A 22,434-nucleotide genomic window follows, 5' to 3' on the forward strand; every position below is an offset into this window, starting at 1 on the left:
TGTAACAGCCTTTTACATCGGACCTGAAAGACAGATCAGGAGAAACTAGAGGTGACTTTTGATTTTAATGTCTCTGATCTCTACATCTGCAATGTGTGTGCTACAACTCTTAGTCACCTGAGATCTGGGTAATATTCATAAATTTTATCATTATGTCCACAATGAACCAAGCCAACAAAACATCTTCAGATGTTACATCAGCTTCAACTGATCAGTCAAACAGTGCTGCTGCTGGCTACAGGTAGTTTCACTGCAGGTCTAAGTGTACGTTTAACAGGAAATAAACTTGGAGCCATTTTAATGTTTCTGTTCAACACAGTCTCACTCCCTACTCGTCAAATGTCTGACGCATGGTCAAGGCCCTTTGTCATCGCTTTTTAAAGACTTGGGTAGCCCTTTTGCATCAATTATTGACGTTTAGGGATCCACAGTCAAGTTAGCAACGCTTAGCAACAATAAATATGCAATATCCGGTTACACTTTCAAGATAAAACGTAACGTTTCGATACATTGCCATGTTGAAACGCGCATAATTAAAGTCGTGAAACGTTGCAGTTTCGTTAAGTTTAGGCACAGAAAGTACTTGGTTGGGTTTAGGCAACAAAACTACTTGGTTAAGGTTAGGAAAAGATTATGGTTTGGGTTAAAATAGCTATGTATGTCAATTAAGACTTAAGTTAACTAACGTTAATGTCAATTTACCTCACTGGCCTAAATAAAAACATTTAATGTTTTGTTTCGCACGGGACACAAACCCTGTTCTCCTGCTTCAAGGTCCGGGTTCTGGCCCTCTATCCACCCCAATCACCTCCTTACTTCGTCTTTTCTCCTAAATATAAAACTGACACAACAGGGCTTCCCTCAATACGTCGAACTATGACGTCAAAGGGATCCCTAGTGCGTCACAAACTGACGATTATGGCTCTTGACCAAGTGTCCATATGTGACGACTTGGGAGTGAGACCGGGTTGTTCTGTTTGAATCAGTGAAATAGTCTGTAGAAGCTGAGCTGCTGGACTAAAGAACCACATCAAGTATCTCAGAGTGAACTTTGTGTGTTTGTGTCCCAGAATCAGCTGATAATCAGCAGATGTAGAGATCAGTAACATCAACATCAGGACAGACCGCTGATTTCACCTCCTCTGGTTTATAAGACAGACGGCTGTAGATCTGATAGATGTCTGATCAATACATGTTTGATCTCTATCCTGAGGCCCAGAGAGTTGTAGCACACATTACAGATGTAGAGATCAGTGACGCACCTGTGATTTCTCCTGATCGGTCTCTGAAGGTGAGCTCTGAAAGAGAACATTAATTAACACAATTAGAACAGTAATTACTGCACAGATGATCGATGTCACACTTTACTGTGCTGTAAATATGAAGCTGCAGGCAGCAGACAGCTGGGCTAGCTTAGCATAAAGACTGAAAGCAGGGAAACTAGCAGCAGAAGACCAGCAAGTCAGCAAACACAGATTAAACAAGGTTAGATATAAAATACTCACTAGTACTACTACTAAAATACTGCAAGTGTTTTACGAAGAGGGAAAAAACAGAATATGTTTCTGGGAGTAAGACTGAATATAAAAAAACTTTTAGTTTGTTTTTAAGTAAGCTCAGAAGTGGTTAGAGCATCCAGCAGCAGCAAAGCTGTTGGTCACCTGAGATCAGAGGCTCAGTTCTGACACGATGTGGAGACAAAGAAGATCATGCAGGCAGGAGACAGGACAACTTACATGTCACTGATTATAGTTACTGATGTGGAGAGAAAAGACCAAGTAGAGGAAAAGCAGGAAGAGGAGGAGAAGAAGAAAAAGATGTCAGTTCGATACCAAGAGCATCACAGGCTGAAAGTACAGGAGCTACAGGGGGCAGATGAAGCATGAGGTGCTGATTTCAAACCAATCTGGAAGTTATAAATAAATCTGAACAGACAAGTATGAAAAGCTGGAACCAAACCTAAAAGGACAGCAAGAGATCTTGATGAACAATATACACTAAACTGCCAAAGGTTATGGGTCGCCTGCCTTTACATGCACATGAAGGTTACTGATGTGATATTATTGTAGTATTAATCCGTAGGGATTAATATGGAGCTGGTCCACCCTCTGCAGCTATAACAGCTTCAACTCTTCTGGGAAGGCTGTCCACAAGGTTTAGGAGTGTGTTCATGGGAATTTCTGACCGTTCTTCTAGAAGCACATTTGTGAGGTCAGACAGATGTTGGACGAGGAGGCCTGGCTCGCAGTCTCTGCTCTAATTCATCCCAAAGGTGTTCTGTCGGGTTGGGATTAGGACTCTGTGCAGGCCAGTCAGGTTCTCCACAACAAACTGGCTCATCCAGGTCTTTATGGACCTCGCTTTGTGCACTGGTGCATAATCATGTTGGAACAGGAAGGGGCCGTCCCCAAACTGTTTCCACAAAGTTGGGGACATGAAATTGTCCAAAATGTCTTGGTGTGCTGAAGCATTAACAGTTCCTGTCACCGGAACTAAGGGGGCGATCCCAACCCCTGAAAAAAATAACCATGATGCCCCCTCCACCATACTTTACACTTGGCATAATGCAGTCAGGCAAGTACCGTTCCCCTGGCAACCGCCAAACCCAGACTCGTCCATCGGATTACGAGACGAGATAAAGAAGCATGATGTGCTTTACACCGCTGCATCCGATGCTCTTCATTGCGCTTGGTGACGTTTGCAGCTGCTGACTCTGCAGAAAGTTGGCAACTTCAGCGCACAGGTGGCAACCTATCATGGATCCACGCTTGAATTCATTCTTTCACAAATGTTTGTAGACGCAGTCTGCATCCTTAGGTGCTTGATTTTATACACCTGTGGCCTTGGAAGTGATTGGAACACTTGAGTTCAATGATTTTGAGGGGGCGTCCCAATAGTTTTGACAATATAGTGTATGTAGATTTAACTATTTAATGAAAACACTCACCAACAACAAGCTGAATTTTTAATATTTGTCTTGGCTGAAGAAGTGGAAAATCACAGGTGTAGTCTCCACTGTCGGTCACCTTTGTTTTTCTGATGATGATGGAGGCGTTTCCGTACTTCAGCTCATCTTGAAAATGTGAGATGCGACCTTTGAACTGCTGATCTTGACCTGGACGGCCGTTATTATAATGAAAGCCTCCAACATAAAAGAAAACCTCCTTCCCACCATCTTTCTTCCAGTCAAAGAGTTTCTCCTCAGCGTTCTCCTTGGTGCTGAGGGAACAGGGTAAAATGGCGTCACTCCCTTCTTTCACAACCACTCTGACGACACCCGACCCTGAAAGAAGAAGTTTATTTTAGTCATTCTGTTCATCAGATAACACATTTACATGTCACCTCAATGACTCTGAAACACCAGTTTATAAACACATTAGTTAGGCGGCACATTATTTATGGAGATTTTTTTTTTGTTGGCATCATTTAAGAATATTTAAGCTGACATGAGAAACCTGATGAGTCACATGACACAGACACTTCAGACCAATCCAGTCTCAGTATGACTACAGGGTCTTTGAGAGGACGCCCACGATCTTTGAGTTTGCTGATCGTGTGTTTGGTTTTCATTTGGAGTCACTTCTGAAACTTTCACATTGTCCAAATATTCTGTATGTTCACATTGTCGGGTCACTGTTCTCCCTTCAAAGATCACGCAGCTGCGTCTCATTATTTAGCAAACACCAGCCGAACGGAAACACATTTCTCTTCATGGGAGGAACAAGAAGGAGAAGATTGTGAACAGAAGACTCTCAGGTGAAATCTGAACTCGGTGTCTGCAGCTGCGTTAAATGATTTAAATGACAGTTAAAGAACCAGAAATCATCAAGAGTCAGGTGAAGACATTTATATGATCGCTGCTTCAGTGCATTTCCAGTCTTCCAACAAACACATTAAATCAGCAGAGAAAAACTGATGAAGGCCGACATGCAGATCAAACATGGGGGAAACCTGCTTTCTGCTTTCTACTCCACTACATTCATCTGGAAATTATATTTACTAGTTACTTTGCAGATGATCATCTTATAGAGTATGATCACTTGTTATAGATTAAACTTCCTAACTGTGCATATTGATGTAAAAATTTGCTCCACCATAACCAGCTGTTGTTGTTAAAATACTGCTGATGTGTCAATGCAGCAGTAATAATGTTCCTATTATATAATACAATAAGAAACTATGATAAGCATTTTTAACAGTTTCTTGACATTTTAAAGACTAAACGATTAGTCGATTAATTGTGAAACTAATCTGCAGATTAGTCGATAATGAAAATAATCACTAGTTGCAGTAGAATTTTATACATTTTGCTTTTATATGTGATGTTTGTTCAACATGTTTTGTTTCTATTTAAAGTGGTCGGGTGTCCCTCAGGACAAAGATTTCAATCTCAAGGGACTTCCTGGTTAAATAAAAACAATAAGTAAGAATCTGAATGCAACATTTAGAAAGTATTTTTACTTCATGTTGAAAGATCTGAGTACCACTGTTATTATGATCACTGTGTAGTCAAGTTATCTTATTTGTCCTATCTCGAGTCAGTTTTATCTATAAAGCCCTAAACCAACAACAGTCACAGTGAAGCAGTCAATGAATAACTTGCATTGTGTCGTCCTGCTGTGATTTTCATATTTTCCTAAGTTTGCATCCCTGTTTTAAGATGATTCATGTGTGTTTCCCTTTTCTCCTGTTTTCTTTCTCTCTGTGAGCAGGACAATTCCCCTGGTGGGGAAGGTGACTCCCCAAAATGGGACAATTAAAACATATGTGCATGTGATTTGGAAATCAAATTTGTTTTAATCATGAAAGTTATTAAAAACATCTCCTGTCATTTGTTTTGTTGCTGTGAACCTCCATGAATTGATTTAGGAAATTAACACCAGCCACATAGATCAATCAGAAGGATGCTGTAATTAAATGGCACCACATGTTTTTATATTGATCTGTGCTAATAATCAGGATATTGATTATCAGTCCAAGTAATTCCTTTTCTTACCGTGTTCATCAGCAAACGTTGTTCCAGACCGAGTCAGGAGACAGAGACACACGAGAGGAAGAAGCTTCATGGTTGTCCAAGACATCTGAAAATAAGAATCACATTAACATCACTGTAACACAACACAGCTGCATGCAGGGAGCAAAATGTACTTTTTTGTCCGCCAGCCAAATAACTAGTGAATGCTCAAAGTGTACCAGCCGTTCAGTAGATCACCATCGTTTCTTTGGCTCGTGAGTGAATTAAATCTACCAGCCAATTGCATATTTTACCGGCATTAACTTCTACACATGCAGGGGAAACCTTGACTTGATTCTACAGTGTCCACTTCATTAGGTACACCTATACTATCTAAAGTCATCCACAATACACCAAGTCAACAATATATTCTGTTATGTTGCCTACAGAGTATTAAAAAATCCTCTCAATACAATCTCAAGCATAATATAACCTTCAACCATTACCTCAGCAATGCATATAATTTAATTATTATAAAAGCATTATTCATGTCAGAGCTCTTCTATTTGCATTCCATTGTACATAATAAAAGGTCTCACAATAAAAACTAAAAAGCATTTTTTCAATAAGAAATTAATATGAATAGAAAATACATGAAGCACTAAATCTAATATGAAGCAGCGCGTCTCATCTGCACGGTGTGGTACTGATTCAGCGTTGGTTTGGAGTCCCTGGGTCACATAACATGGAACATTTTTTTAATAAGAAATATTAATAAATATTGATATAAAATAGAAAATGCACTCAAATCTAATAGGAAGTGCGGTACTACAATTCGGCATTGGTTTGGTGTCTTTAAATCACATGACATGCAAGCTCTTGATTGACTAATAGTAATTTATCGATGGTCCCTAAGCAAACCCCTGGTGGTTAAGAGCGAGCCCTCGGAGGTGAGCTAACCGGCATTATACTGCCAACACCGGGGGAAACAGATCAACAAGACGCCGTTTGATGCTGAATGTCTGTCGGATATCCAACTTAAAACTTCAGCGCGGTGCATGTTTCTATCCGGCCTATGAGCATTAATATACAGCTGCCAGTTTATCAGGTACACCAGGCTAAAACTAATGCAGTCCTGTAATAAATGCTACCTTCATGAAGGTTAAAACTTAAAATATTGTGATTAAACAACATTACATACGATTGTAACGTGATTCATTTTATTGATTGTCAACCAAGTGAGACTTTAACAACAAATCTAATAACCGAAGATAAACTGTGTTTGTTGCCAAACAACTTCCTCAAGTTAGAATCTAACCAAATATTATCTTTTGATAAACATGAACTAAAGCTGGTTCAGATAAAATAAAAACATTAGATTCACGAGGTCAGCTGATGCGTTAAAATGTGAAATAAAAGAAGATGCAGTAATTTCATGAACATACCAGGGAGGATAACTTATGTCGGGTAAACTGAAACGAGGGGGGGCTCCGTGAAAGTTGGTGGTAAAGCCGCGGTAATAAACCAGATATCTTGTTATATGTCTCTTCAAGGTCTGAGCTTCAGGTCTGTGAGCAGCCGACATACAAAGGAGAACAAACTTCAACCGTCCGAGGCTCGACTTCAACAGCTCCATGGCAGATTGTCCAACCTTAAATAGTGGCTGAAAACACCGAGTTCAAAGCAGTGTTTGAGAATTCACTGACTCTGGCTGAAAACACCGAGACCAAAGCAGTGTTTGAGAATTCACTGACTCTGGCTGAAAACACCGAGACCAAAGCAGTGTTTGAGAATTCACTGACTCTGGCTGAAAACACCGAGACCAAAGCAGTGTCTGAACCCTCCTCCTCTCCAACAGGAGGTTGGCCTAAAGAAGATCCAACCAGCGCAGAGGGCCCCTCCCCCTTTCCGAGGCGCTCACGGGCCGCCCGGTCCTCGTCCAGCAGTCCCTCCCGGCTGCAGCTACAGCAGGAGATGTTCACTCCTCCGCGGCGAGACTGCAAATGAATCGCGCGTGCGCGAAGCCGCAGCTGGCTAACTTCACTTGTTGCTGCTCCACAGTGTCGCTGACATTTCAGATCTGATTTTATTAAGGAGGAGGTTTTGCATCACCTTCCCTGTCCCAGTGCGCAGTGTCTCAGCTGATGTTTGCTTCTCAGGCTGTAAATAAAAACTAAAAACTCTGCGACCTCTATCAGCTTTGAAAATCCTAATGTGATTCCAATGTGGTCACCAATTGTTTTCTATATTACTCATAAACATAAATGACTTTTCAATCTCTTTTTTACTGATTTACTGTAATTTATTATAAACAGATTTTTAAAGAGTTTAAATTCAAAGACTTGAGAATCCAAAATCAGCTGTTGGGTCAGGCAGATAATTAATTCTTTCCCTGAAAATAAAAACACTATTAGGAATATTTTAGTGACATATAACACCTCGTATTCAACAGTAGATGACAGGAAATGAAAGTAAACAGATGTGGAAATATGGAGGAATGTGCCGTCACTACTTCACCTGGTGAACCAAGTAACAAAAGATCACATGTTCAGGCACTTTCTGGCAGGTATTTTAACAGGTAAAAAAGTACAAGGTGAGTTATAATATGCCAAATATAACTCTTCTGAATGAAATCAAGTCATTTTGAGGAAGAAATAACTTTTCAGTCAATAAGTAGAGGCTTCAGTCACTGTCTGGAAAGTAAAATACTGCATTTTATGGGTTGTTTTCACCATTTAAAGTTATTTTAACAGGTAAAAAGTACAAGGTGAGTTATAATATGCCAAATATAACTCTTCTGAATGAAATCAAGTCATTTTGAGGAAGAAATAACCTTTCAGTCAATAAGTAGAGGCTTCAGTCACTGTCTGGAAAGTAAAATACTGCATTTTATGGGTTGTTTTCGCCATTTAAAGTTATTTTAACAGGTAAAAATGGGTTGGATTGGTTGGTACACAGCAGGTAAAATAATGCAGAGTTATAAGGATAATTGCAAAAGATTATGTCTTTATTTTATATATAACTCAGCAGTAAGTCATGTTATTATAGGCTACAGTCCGTTTCCCAAATATAAACAAGGATATTAGACGTCCGTTTTCGCTGAATTCTGATTGGCTCAACGGCGCCGATCAAAGGAGTTTACTTTCCATCTGGGGTGAGTTCAATCCAAAACCTTTTGCACCGGTTTGCTACGTAGGTTTGTATGACAAGTGCAACAGAGAAGAGGGCGAAAGAACGTCCATCTCCCTCGTTCTCCAGTCTTTCTTTTAGGCTACTTTACTTTAGCTTGTTGGTCGACAGCTGACTCAGCACCGCAGCGATACTTGGATTAGTAACTGTAATAATGTTTTGGAAATAGCAATCTGTTAGCTAGTTACAGGGAAAATGAGTCAACTCCGAGGCAGTAAACACAGCACACAGCTCCACACTGCTGTCTGACCCTAGCTGGTCCACTGACACCATTTACGCTGGGGATGCTGGGACTTTTTGAAATGGCTGGTTTTCGTCCCACCACCTTCGTGAGACACTAACATCACTGAGCAGCTCCTTCAGTGGCAGGCTGATACACCCACGCTGTGTGAAGGAGAGATTCAGGAGATCTTTTCTTCCTGCTGCCGTGAGACTTTAGAATCAGAAAAACAGAAGAAAAACAGCTTGCTCCACAGAAAATGTCTCCAGAAGGAAGGAAATTACCAGTTTAATGCTCAAAATCTTTTGGGGGACGACTCCCAGACCCCTCATATGTATTTTACCATCAAATATTTAATCTAAATAGTGACTAACAATCTTCTTGTCTTGTTCTCGTGCATCATCACGCCCCTAATCTGAGCCCTCATGTCCCCACCACGTTTCAACACAAAGTGACCCGCTCCGCTCTGCACCAGCTCCTCTCTAGTAGGCCTAAAAGTGAACACTTTTGCAAGGTATTGTATGCATGCTACATTCTCATTAGGGGCTGAGCACCCCTAAAGGTCTGATCCTAGAATCGCCCCTGCAGTGTAGAGACGCAGCTGCTGTGTGAAGCCTAATTGTAGCAAAAGGGCAACATATAATAATAATAAGAATAAACAATGCCTGATATTTTCCCATTCAGCACTAGGCCTACATGCTTGCAGCTATGAATGTTACTTTGCAGCAAGAGTCACCATCAGGAATCAGGTGTTAATCCCTGGCAACGTTTCACCAGTTCCTTCTACACATGACCGCCACTAGCACAGAGTCTGGTGTCAAGCGATCTCCCGAATAACTAAAGTAACTTTGGTAATTTTGTGGATCTGTCACTGTTGAGGTTTGCTGTAATGTAGGTGGCAGGTTAGCCCAGTGGTTTGAGTGACCACGCTGCCGCAACACAATGTTACAAAAAAACATTTCCAGGCCTTTTTCCCTCATTTTCCATGTGTTTTCCATGACTGGAAAGTTGGTCAAGTGTTTTCCAGGTTTTCCAGGATGTATGAGAACCTTGAATAAATTTTGTGCTGTGTGATTTAGGGACTCCAAACAAATGTTAAATTGTAGAGCTACACTGAGCAAATGAGAAACAACCGTTCATATTAAATTTCAGTAAATGTAGAAGGTTTCATACTCTGAAGAAAAGAGTCTGGAGACAGTTACAGTTTTATAGTGGTGCTTTACTTCCCATCATTCTTCCTTCTTCTATTACACACTCTCCCAAACACATCCACAAAACCCCACAACATAACATCGTGGCGCCGAACATATATTAAGTTAATTATCTATCTGCAGTTTTACAGGTTCAACTTTCCTAGAAGCGAGTCACGTTGAGCAGATTAACTAATACGCGTTTCTAACTTTAACAACAAATCTAATAACTGAAGATAAACTCTGTTTGTTGCCAAAGAACTTGAAATTTAACATTAACTAAGTGAATTGAACTATTATCTTTCGATAAACATGAAATAAAGCTGGTTAACATAAAAACACCACAGTTGACTGGACTGATGAGAGATCAGCTGATGCCTTCAAATGGAAAACTGCAGTGTGTACTGGGTTTAATATATCCTGCCCCGGACCGTTTTTCCCCCAACAAGAGACTAGATCTAGATTGTTTCGCCTTTTTCATTGTCGGACATCTCCGTGAAAATGAATCGCGTGTTGACTTGGTGCGGCGAGGAGGTGAAATGCCTCACTGACATTTGGTCAGAACAACACATCAGATGTTGGTGTGGAGTTGGATGGAGACGGTGAGTAACTGGAGCCTGTCGCTGGTTTCATCAGTTCTTGTATTACTGCATCTATGTTACTACTAGTCTACTACTACTTCTGCTAGAAATTATAATACTTGTACTACAACCAACAACAACAACTAAGCTACTCCTACTACTAATACTCCTGCTTATAATATCACTGTAACAACAACTGCTGTTTATACTATTACCACTGTTAAAAACAACATCTGCCTACCATTACAAGGCTACTATAAAACAACCGTGTTGGGCAAGTTACTCAGAAATTTAAATAAGTTACTTGTTACTTAAAAGGGATAATATTACTTTACTTATTACTGGGTATTAAAAGTAACAAGTTATGTTAAGGTTACTCGTTACTACAATAAGTAACCTGAGCTGTCAACATGCAGCCTCTCAGACCAGATGATGCTGCCACAGGGCTCTGAGTATACAGTATTTAACTACATAAATATCTCTCCCGACGGTTCAACTAACAGCATATTCATATCAGCAGCAAGAAGTAGGCCTATGGTTTTGGCTGAAATAAAAAACAAAGCAATGCTTTCACGACTGTTGAACTACTGTTTTTGTGCACATGCACTAATAAAAGCAGTATTCAGTGTTTTTACAGAACAATATTAAACGTTACTTAATGCCACTCTCCTGATAAACGCATGCATCACTGGCAGCAGTGGCCTCCCGGTCAGCTTCGGAGAACAGCTACAGCCTACTCCTACCACCACTGTTAACATGTTCAGTCTCTGATGAGCGTTACTCAGTAACTACTTGCTGTTACTGACAGGGGAAGATGCTGCACCACAGGACGGGAGAGAGGAGAGTCGCTGGACTCCACTGACGTGGAGGCAGAAGACAAAAAGTGACACTCTGACCGCCCATTCCTGGAAGTCAGTCCAGGAAGAGGAAAGTGAAATCTTCTCTGGTGTCAGACAGAACAAAGAAGATTCCTGGAGCAGATGCTTAATGTGGATCGAACCCATCAAGCCCAACGCTTTCTCTGAGAACATGATGAGGTCTCAGCAGAAGGCAGAGGGTAGAAGGTTTAATGCCATGCAGGCACAACAACGGACCGATCAGCAAATGTTTATGCAGCCTTGGAAAAGTTTCTGAAGAATCTGTAGAAACTGTTCAACACTGTCATTCACACGTATTTATGATTGTTCAAAAGTGAAGGAAGGAAAAATGTTGCATATTATAACCTGTGTTGTCTACATTAATATTGTTTTGTATTTCCTGTTTCAATCCAGTGTAATAAACTGTCTATAGATTCAGGAAGCCTCCCTCCTTTAACTCTTTATAGTGAGTGTAACCCTGAGAATGACAAAACACAACATCAAAAAGCAACAACTTGGCTGTGACAACACCCAAAATCAGTGCGCCCACTGTAGAAAGAGGATGGAGGTCAGGTAGCGGCCGACCTGAATGTTTTATCCACTCGATGCGTCTGAAACACGACAGCAGGCGTCTTGAGATTAAAGACAGGAAGCCCTTGCGTCGTCCTGCTGTTGCTCTTCCATCACTTCCACTTCGCTACTGTCCACTTACTCCTCTCTCCTCGACTGTGTAGCTACTCAGACGTTTTGGCAAAGTATTAAATTCCCATATCAGTTTTGATACAGACTGTTCCTTGGGATAAAGTGTGGTCGTTACCTTTTAATTATTTGTTTTCTAATATAGTGAGAGAAGTAACGTTTACATTGATTCACCAGATCCACGCAGAAAAATCTTTCTTTAAAAGATAAAAGACAGAATATTGACAGGAAGGATAAGAAAGGACTGTACGTCTGTGTGACATTAATGCTTTTATTCAGTAGACGACAGGAAATGAAGGTGAACACATTTGGAGCAGCCGTCGCTACTTCACCAGGTCTGGGGGACCGACTGGGAACTTCGTACAGTAACAAGCATGCTGTGTGACATCACGTGTAGTTTGGACCAATCATAGCGCAGTTTTGGACGAAACGTTTAAAATTACACATATTTACAGTCATTTTTAACCAGATAAGAAACAAACTATTATTCTAATAAGGTCACTTTTATGTGACTTAAAACATGAGATAGGGGATCTTCAAATTCAACATGTTTGACCTCAAGAATACACACAGTGGCTTGTTAAGAAACAATGGAAATATAACTTTATCACTATAAAGCATTACATTGTTTACATAATGAATAATGTGCTCATTGTTCAAGAGAAACGAGCACATTCAATATAAACAATTGCTAGAACAAAGCGAGAACCATTACATATTAACATGTAAGTGACAGACTGGTTCAGCTGTATATTCACTATAATATACGTGGAATTAACTTCATTTAATTTGAATACATTCAAGCTAATGACACTGTATTGTTCAAAAACAGCACCAGCAAGATTAAGATAACAGTCAGCATTGTATTTGACTCCTTGGCACCATGATAAATATTAAATTATACATTCATTGAGGACTGACCATTTAAGTAGCTTATTTGAACACTGAGTTTTCTCACTACAAATACATACTTTTCTGAAACAAGTGAACTCCAATTACAAAAAGTAACATTAGATTTTCCCTGCAAACATTTTCAGTAAAGTTCAGTCACCTTTTCACAAACAAACAAAAAACAAAATAACGAATTTTTGTTGATTTTTCCTCCGACACAAATATTCTGACAAAATTTGCGCACAAAACAGCCGCCAAAATCCAGACTTTGCGTGGACTGGCGGGCTTGAATGTTTGAAGGCACTACATGGTTAAGGTAAACATTACATTTTATATAGGCTACATTACAGATCTGGGATCTGCTGGTTTAACAAGCCACCTGATTATTTAGGGTACCTGTTCTTTTTGGTTTTAGCCCCTGAGTTTGTGGAAATAAATATTTGGATTTGATCCATTCTACTTTTACCAGGTCCCTTTAAAGCTCTGTTGTGTTGAGATACGTATGTAGCTTTGTCCATTTCATTTAGATGCCATCATGTCTTTAACAACATCGAGTGGATAATTCAGTAGTTTTGACTCAGTGTGAGAGACGCATGAGAGAATCTCTGGGTGAAGCGCTGAATACTTTTAAAGGCCAACAGGGTGGCGACTCCACTGACTGCATAAAGAGGTTCAATTGTAGAAGTCTACACTCACCGGCCACTTTATTAGGAACACCGGATCAGCCGCTTTTTAAGACAAATAGCTAATCAGCCAATCACATGGCAGCAACTTAATGCATTAAATCAAGTAGACGGGGTCAGGACAACTTGCTGAAGTTCAAACCGGGGAAAAAGGGGATTTAAGAGACTTTTAATGTGGCGTGGTTGTTGGTGCCAGACGGGCTTGTTTCTTAATAGTGCCAGGAGTCCAGAGCGGTCTAATGTACCGGTTAATTGATCTCTCTCTCGCTCTTGGCTGGAACAACTTTCTTTGCTTTCCATTTGCAGAGCCTGGGCTGTGCAGGAAAACCGGAGCACACTGAGGAAATATTCGCTATATTTAACTACAAGTGTATTGGATTACAGTACATTTCTATCCCTTTAAGGGAGCCACAGTGTGCTGACAATATTTCTTCTACTGGTCCGCTGCTGCGTTCTGAACCCTTATAAATGGTTCAGAACGCAGCAGCGCATCTGGTTTTTGATCAGCCCAAAAGGACTCATGTCACTCCATCACTCAGTGACCTCCACTGGCTCCCCGTGGCCTCCAGAATCAGATTCAAGTCACTAATGCTGCCAACAGTGGTGGAACGAGCTACCACACGCCATCAGAGCTCTAACTTCAAGAAGCTCCTGAAAACTCATCTCTTCCGAGAACACTTCCTCTTATAACACCTCTAACTCCTAACATCTAACATGCACTTCCTGTGCTCTTCTTCTTCTATCCCCTACAATTATCTTGTACTGCTTTGCACTTTTTTTGTTAACTCTTCCTTCGCTAGGTATTTACTCCAATGATGTGATATGAACTAGTGTTGTGTCGTTCAAAGAACGTTTCGTTCATTAGACCTAATCGTGTGTATGACTCGGGAGGAACGGGTCGTCTCAGTGAGTGATTCGTTCATTTTCACGCATGCGTGAAGGATCTTGGACTCTTACGTTCGCTCGTCACACGGCAGCTGCGTCAGCACAGGAAACAGAACTGATTAGTTCACGACTCTCAACTGTGGGTCTGTTTGAGTCGTTCATTTGTCACGTGACAGCTACTGTGGAGAAAGAGAGGCAGGTCGGCTGTCAGGTAACAGTCACTGGACTGATATTATATAGCTTTCTTGTTAAGTATGTGACATTTAACAAAGCACAACGTTATTACAGCGCAGTGATGTTGTGCTAAGTTATAGTTATTACTGTAACTTTGCTAGTGTTTACAGCTAACAGCTGATGAGAGTTGTTCTGGGTCCACTTCAGAGCCCTGACAGGGTTCTACCTGGAGCCGAATTACCTCCGAGGTCGTCTCCTCTCCAAAACAAACAGACCCGGTCATTAAAACATTAAAACACAGCCACGTAGCAACGTTAGCGTTAGCTTTGTAAACAGCTAACAGCTGATCCAGGTCTGCCAGGGAACGCAACGTAACTTTTCCTTTTTATTCATCAACAGAGCCGAGCTGTTGTTTCACAGCTCGTGACTGGTGAACAACCTGCAGTGTTTGAGAGCGACGTGCTCATGTGTGTTTCTCTGTCTGCAGAATCTGGACCTGATGTGGCCCATTCTGAGTCCAGACCTGCCAAACTGCTGCATTTATATAATGTGTTAATATTATCTCTCTGTGCTGGAGTTCTTTAAGAACTTGGTGGCTCGATCCAGATTATTATTAAATTGGTTGAATTTTAATAAGAGTGTGTTTATTCATATAGTGTATCAAGCTTATTACTTCAATATATTTACTGCAAATCTGATATTAATATTTTACTCCTGGATAGGGACGTTAGGCTGCTGTATGAATGAGCACTTTAGAGATAATGATAGTAATTATATACATCAGCCTTTATGTGGCCGGTCTGGTTGTATACTACTCGGGAAAGATTGTGACAATGGACGGATTTAGCCAGAGTAGTGGTGATTACATATAGACAGCATATTTCTGTGGTTTTTACATGGTTTGAATTTGGCTGTGGGCCCAGGGGGGTTTATATAATGATGATATACAGTAATCAAGAGGTGAATTTGTCCATTATACTTTGTCAATTAAAGCAAGCCAGGCAGCCTTCCTGTTTTTTAATCGCCCACTAGAGGGCTGCAGCGCCGCAATAACCAGCCTAGTTCAAATGAACGAAATGACTCAAAAAAACAAAGAGATTTGAATGAACGAGTCTGTCAAAAGACTCGAACTTGCCAATACTAATATAAACTATGAGCTCTACTAGTATTTATTGCTGCTCTTACTTGTATGTATTGTCAGTTGTAGATCTGTAGTTGATGCTCTGTTGACGCTTGTATGTTGTTCCTCAAATGTAAGTCGCTTCGGATAAAAGCGTCTGCCAGATGAGTAAATGTAAATGGTCCAACAAAACAGTATTTGGTTGTTTGTGACTAACATGCGTGACTCAGTCTACAGATTCACACACACCTTCACAGCAGCTCTGGAAGATCTTTATGATAACCGTTTCCCTGCTCAGGAGAACCTGCAGAAAAGAAAAGTATATATTACATAAAGTCAACTTGCTTTCAATTCAGAAAACGGACATTTTGGTGTGAACCTGCCCTTAAAGATAGCAACAATGCAAAACTACTAGTATAGCAATATTATAGTAATTGGTAAAAATATGGTAAGCAGCTGACAATAAAATGTTTATATAAGTGCAATATTTGGATTAAAAATGTAATACGGTGACATTAATGGGGTAAATATCTTTTAGATCTGTTTAAAGACTCTGTAAGACGAAATATTGACATTTAGGGAAATCAAAATGTCGAATCATCCATTTATTGGACGGTTATGTTTTACAACTCGCTATATTTATTTGTAACAATCAGAATGAGAACCAGAAGCTGTGCCCCTACACTCGAGACTGCCTGTGCAAATTTGCAGTCAGACTTTGCCTCATTACAATCTGCCCCGTTTCATTTGAAGCTACTTTTAAATGCACACAAGACAAAGGTGATGATATTTGCACCTACTAATACTAAAGTCCCAGCTCTCGCTATTAACACAACCAAGACGAAGCCATTGAACTTGTTGATACTTATAAATACTTGGGTATCCGGCTGGACAAAGCTTGACCCTCTTTATCATGCGGCTCTCAGGTTCATCACAAACGCTGGCTATCAGACACATCACTGCATCTTATACAGTAGGGTAAATTGGCTGTCACTCAAACTGCGCAGGATGCTACACTGGCACATTTTTATTTATAAAGCTATTTTAGGATTTTTGCCTTCTTATATCTGTTTAAAATTTGTTCATATGCAAAGCAAATATTTAAGATCTAGTGACGAACTACTTTGTTTGAAAGAGGAGTCTGTCTTACTACGGCCCTTCGTCCAGGAATGAACTCCAGTCTGAGCTTAAGATTGGTGCGAAAAAAAGAATATCTGATATTCTGATGGACATATGCAGTTGTTTTAATTAACGGAAGGTAGATCTCTACATTTAGTCCTTATTTTGTTTTTTTAATATATTTTAAACTCTTTGCATTTTTGTCCATGTAAATATTTTGTAAACTTTGTGTGTAAATCTGTCTTGTATTTTAATTTACGTAATGTATTGTTTTTCAGCTCATGGTTGAAAAATTGTATTTTATTTGTGCTTTGCAGGACTGTGTCTCAATGGGACATTTCCTGTTTAAACAAAAGTTTTTTTTATAGATAGATAGATAGATGCCTCATAAATAAATAAAGGCTACAACATAAGTCCGGTAGCTCACCTGGTGGAGCGTGAGGGTTTGATTCCACCTCCAGCTTTGTGCTGAATGTCATCCTGTTTCTCTCCCCGTTTACCTGTCTCTCTTCAGCTGCTCCTGTCCAATAAAGGCAATAAAATTTTAAAAAACTAATACCGTATATCTGAGAGGACGAGACCATCTCGACACAAGATGGTTTCTGTCAAGTATCTGTGATGTTGATGTCTGCACATGATGAATATGTTGATACAATCCATTATATAAACTGACCTTTATTACAGCGTACTGTGATGAACTTTGTAGCTACAAGCAAAACTAGAACTGCAGCAACAGGTAGAGCTCCTAAAGAGAATCCACAAAGAAACCATCCTGTTACGTCCCCTCTTGCACGTGTCCTCAAACAGTTTCTCTGAAACACACAACAAAACCTAGAGTCACACTCAGAATGTAAACTGTATCTCATGTACAGCACGCTGGTTATTACCTACACAGAACTACTACTGAGGCGGCCATGCTAAAATAAACGAACATGTAAAACTACTTGCAGATCAAAACCACCACTAAGATGAATCTCACCGGGCACAGTGATGTTACTTCTGATCATATGACCGATGTCGTCCTGCTGACTACACAGTGGAACCGGTTGTTTTCGGTCTTCTTCACAGTAGTTTGGAGGGTGATGTAGAAGCTGCCTCTCTTTCTGAGACCTGTGTCTCCTCAGCAGGAAGTTTGTTTCCAGCCCTGTCCTGCCACTCTACTGTAGGTTTAGGAAAAGCACCTCTAACTTCACACTGCAGCAGGACCCCAAACTCTGTGACATCAACTATCGTGATGGACGGCTCTGCAGCTGCACCTGTGAACACAGTAATAAGAAAACAATACAAACAGTTAGAGCACTACAAATGTAGTTTTTGTCCCCAAATACCCAGTACACTGTATGTAAGAGTCAGAAAAACTTTCAGTAACGGTTCCTCTATTAATCCCATTTATCACTGTACAATGAATATCTTTTTGGACTTTTTTTGGACTCTTCGTTGGACAAAAAAGCAATTTGAAGACATCACTTTGGGCATTTTCACTATTTCCTGACATTTAAAAACAAAAATTAAAAAGAATAATGAAAAAAAAGAAAAAAAAATTATGTTAGTTGCAGCCTACACAAAAATAATTTTATAGATTAATATTTAGCTTTTGTTGAGCTAAATTCAAATAATTCAAAAGCATGTTCACCCCAAAGTGCGTATATTTGTCAAATCTCTACACCTGCAGGTTGACTGCTTTGGGGGGCAGATGGGCGGCTGTCTGTGTGTGTGAGTGTGAGAGTGTGTGCGCGAGCGAGCAGGTGACAGGTGAACTACTCGAGTTGAAGAAAACTTGCTGTAAAGGAACACTAAAGAATCTCACCACAGATAAACACGTAGGTCTGAGCATAAATCTGATGTCTGATCTCCTCCTGTGTGGCTACACAGCGATAGTTGTCGGTCTTCTTCACAGTAGTTTGGAGGATGATGTAGAAGCTGCCTCCTCTTTCTGAACCTGTGGTTCTTTAGCAGGAAGTTTGTTTCCAGCACTGTCCTGCCACTCTACTGTAGGTTTAGGAGAAGCACCTCGAACTTCACACTGCAGCAGGGCCACGTCCTGCGTTTGATAAAGTGTCCTGACAGACGGCTCTGGAGATGCTCCTGTGAACACAGTAAACAGACACATCAGCTATAAAAGGACAATAACAGGATTATAAATGTAACACTGTGATGTTTCTTGTTCGTCTCTTCTCCGCTTGTAAATGAGGATTAAAGTGAGAGTGAGAGTGAGATGTTGTGATCTGTAGCGTGCTGCAGTTACTGCAGTGCTAGAGTCTGACTGAACACAGTTTCACCAACAGTTTAAAAGGCTGATGTGCCGTTTACATCGTGACCCACAGAGTCCGACCTTAAAGACACATCAGGAGAAACTAGTGGAGAGTTTTGAGTTTAATGTCTCTGATCTGCATGTACACTTTAATGCAAACATTGTCCTGTATCATAATGATGAAGATCATCATGACGACATTTCAAAATACATTTAACACCACAACTCTGCAGTAGTGATGATGAAACCAAATATGAAAAGGTCTTGGACTACTCTGGATGGCTCTTTAACAACAGCCTGTGGGCAGCTCCCAAAGTACTCTGAACATCTAATGAACCAGGAGGACGCTGTCTGTGGAGGGTCAGGTTTAATAATTAAATAATCTTTATCTAGAGGTGAAGCTAATTAGCTACCTTCACTGTTGTGCACTGGTATTACATACTCATTTACTCAAGTACTGTCATTATATACAATTTTAAGATACTTGTGCTTTTACGCTTACATTTGTCTTAAAAACTGTATTTACTTTGCAAATTATAATTTTACATGATATACTATAATATAAATGAATACATTATAATACGGTGGAAGACTACTGTAGTAATAACATGTACTGTAATATAAACAAGTTGTATATTAATGTAATAAATGTAATGATGGTGCACTTCTACACCGCCATCATTGAGTCCATCCTCTCCTCCTCCATCACCATCTGGCACGTTGCTGCCTCTGCCAGGGACAAGAGCAGGCTGCAGCGCATCATTCACTCTGCAGAGAAGGTGATTGGCTGCAATCTTCCTTCTCTTCAGGACCTGTACTCCTCCAGGACTCTGAGGTGAGCAGGAAAGATTGCAGCTGACTCCTCCCACCCCAAAAACAGATTCTTCCCATCTGCAGCTATGTACACAGTATTATCTTCCGTTGTGTTACTTCTGCACAACACAAACCCAGAGTAATGCACATGTAAATATGTGCAACGTTGTTCTTTCTCTGCTAACAGTTGTATTATTTTTCTCTATTCTTTTTATTATTATTATTATTGTCCATTCCATATTTATATAGTTCTACGTGTAGCACCTCATCACCAAAGCAAATTCCTCGTATGTGAAGGTTTGTGCTCATTATGTTTCTTACCGTTTGGAAGTCCGGGTGTTTTTCCAGACAAAGTCAGCAGACAGAAACAGAAGAACAGAAGCTCCTGGACTGTCGACATGTTGGAGAAGTAACTTAAATTAACGTAACGGTGCAGATAACTTCACTTGCTGTTAGCTGAGATATTCAAAATAAATGTACGCCTGCCTTTGGTGCGAGAGACCCGGGTTCAATTCCCCACTGTGACCCGTCCACCATCGTGTCCCTGAGCAAGTATACACTAATACTAAACATTACATCTAACGTTATTTCAATTAAAACAAAACGCACAGTATGCCGCGTGGTCCACGAACTTCCTCGTTTTGTAATGGCTGTTGAATGTAATATAATGCGCCTTCCGGCCACCAGCGCTTTGTTGCGCTTCAGCTCCGTCTCTCCTCGTCTTTTCGGTCGGTGACTGGAGAAGAACAGAGGCGAAGTCCAGCTGAACAACAACAACAACAACAACTCCGCACATTGTGTTTTATGCAACAAAGGTAAGGGACTTTTATACATTTTGACGAAGGACTAGATAAACAATGAGCAGATATCAGCGATGTCTGTGGGAATGTCGGAGCTTTTACTGTTGAATGACATCGATTTGTGCTTCTATCTTTGCTGCACATCTGGTAACATCAGGGGAGAGTTGCAAGAATATTGTGATTCACATATGATCTTTTAATCAACATTATGTGTTTTTTCAGTTCAAATTTGAAAACAACACAGGAGCATTTTAGGTTAGATTCTTTTTTTTATTAAAACTTGCATTGAATGAGGTTGTATATATCTGAGGTAACAGAGCTCTGCACATGGCTATACAGAAAATACAACTCAGTCATGGAACATGTGCTTGTAAACCAAAGTACAAAGCAGAAATACATGTTTTTACAACACTCTAATTCTCTCTGTCTGTGTCACAGTGATGGATGGTGATGAGGAGCTGGAGAAAGCAATGCAGAGCACATCACCCACCAAGGAAAATTTACTTACTGAACACTCAAACACAATTTTGGTCAAACAGTGTTATTAAATGCCAATCTGTTATACCATTGAATCTTTTTGTGCATTGCCAGCTGCTGCTCCATCATCATCATCATCATCATCACTTGCTGATGTTCCTGGTAACCAGCAGGGTTCATGAACTGATTTGCTCAGTAGCGAGGGTAAGTACCCATTTTTGTCTTCATGCAAGAAAAATCTATCTATATTGCGTCACCTGCTTAGACTTATAAAGGCTAAAGAAGAGTATTTTAATTGAGCATCCCAGACCAAAATGTGTGAATGAAGTGCATCACTATTATATTACCAATTATCTTTTATATTATAATGAAGTACTCATTCAATTTTTAAGACTTAGCAGGTGAAGAGCGACTGTTGTCTGTTTTAGTACCGTCTGCTTCACTGCACCGACCCCTGCTGACACCCGAAGGAAACTGCTTGAGCCGCTAGTAGATGGTAAAACGGTGTAATTTGTTTCTCCATCTGCAAAACTTCATGTTAATCAATAAAGTGTATTGTCTTATGCTCTGTAGTAATTCTGTTATACTTCAGACATAACTGGTGAGTGCTTTTTCTTATCTTGTTGTCATTCTGTCTTCGTAGGCCCGCCATGCCTACAGTAGAGAGAGAGGAGCCCCTTCCTCCTGAGCTGCAGTTTCTGGTGAAAGAGCTCCTAGTCACCAGCAAACTGAGAAGACGGTCTCAGCACCAGGTGTGTATCACGGGAAGATTTTATATTCAGTTGCATTTTCTTCTAAACAATGTCTACAATGTGGCCTGTAAGAGTCTTATACATATCTATAAGGATGTACAGCTGTGTTAAAAAGTTAATAAATAAATGTAAACAGAGTTTCTTGGTTTTAATTGAACCATACATTGATCTTTCCAGGAACCCTCTCACCTTCTGAGACTTCTTCTTCCCCTCATACACCTGAGCCACCACACAGTAAGATGTTTTCTTTACTCTGAAGATGTTGCTGTGGCCCAAGTATGCTTTAAGTCTAGTAAAATTATGACATCTCGCTAATTTAGCTTTTCCTTTGTTCTCTCAGCTGGGCCTTTTTACTGTTGTTCCCCCACTGACACCCAGACCGGCCCCTCATACCCCTGAGCCACCACACAGTAATGGACCAGCTACACTGAGGTGGTTCTACCTGCGATGGAAAACAGAGGACGGCGGGCCAAAAGCGACTCAAAGTAGAGATGAGCTGGTGCCAGCGATGGAAAAGCACTATGGGTTTTTAAAACTACTCTAAATGTGTTTCTGTGGCCAAAATGTTTTCATTTATTATAACATCCGTGATAATAATACAATGTGTGAAAATGACTACATGTCACTAATAATGTTGTTGTTTTTCATCCTTGTCCTCACAGCTGGGCCTTCTGCTTTTGTTGCCCCACCGGCACAGAGACCGCATCAGGATATAAGAAGGGTAAGGACAGAGCTCCAGCCTCAGGGACCTTTTTATTATAGCATCTGCCTCCACATCC

The 22,434-nt window shown here is 40.3% G+C and overlaps 1 protein-coding gene and 2 long non-coding RNA genes across 10 annotated transcripts in view; 1 reads left to right on the top strand and 2 right to left on the bottom strand.

Moving 5' to 3' along the window:
- Positions 1–22,434, bottom strand: part of LOC119886082 (butyrophilin-like protein 1) — a 164,589-nt gene that overhangs the window by 127,722 nt on the left and 14,433 nt on the right. For 2 of the 8 annotated variants that reach the window (XR_005441429.1, XM_038696608.1), the window contains exons 1-4: positions 6,400–7,142; positions 4,997–5,081; positions 2,948–3,283; positions 1,263–1,298 (exon numbers count right to left, since the gene is read on the bottom strand). Coding sequence is in view for 5 of the 8 variants with exons in the window: in XM_038696608.1 (XP_038552536.1) it covers positions 1,263–1,298; positions 2,948–3,283; positions 4,997–5,081 (457 nt within the window). In the remaining 3 variants the exon portion in view is untranslated. Of the gene's footprint in view, positions 1–1,262; positions 1,299–2,947; positions 3,284–4,996; positions 5,082–6,399; positions 7,146–22,434 lie in introns of those variants that run through there. The other 6 variants (XM_038696609.1, XM_038696610.1, XM_038696607.1 and 3 more) reach the window with 6 other exon arrangements.
- LOC119886113 lies at positions 9,882–11,429 on the top strand. The gene is made up of 2 exons (XR_005441450.1): positions 9,882–10,155; positions 10,943–11,429. It is a non-coding gene; the product is annotated as an uncharacterized LOC119886113 (long non-coding RNA).
- On the bottom strand, positions 15,364–17,348 carry LOC119886105. The gene is made up of 3 exons (XR_005441440.1): positions 17,236–17,348; positions 16,990–17,082; positions 15,364–15,747 (listed from the first exon to the last, which is right to left on the bottom strand). It is a non-coding gene; the product is annotated as an uncharacterized LOC119886105 (long non-coding RNA).

Source organism: Micropterus salmoides, unplaced genomic scaffold (assembly GCF_014851395.1).
Source record: "Micropterus salmoides isolate LMB-PRFRI ecotype aquatic unplaced genomic scaffold, ASM1485139v1 Ms_hic_scaffold_4, whole genome shotgun sequence".
NCBI classification, from domain to species: Eukaryota; Metazoa; Chordata; class Actinopteri; order Centrarchiformes; family Centrarchidae; genus Micropterus; species Micropterus salmoides.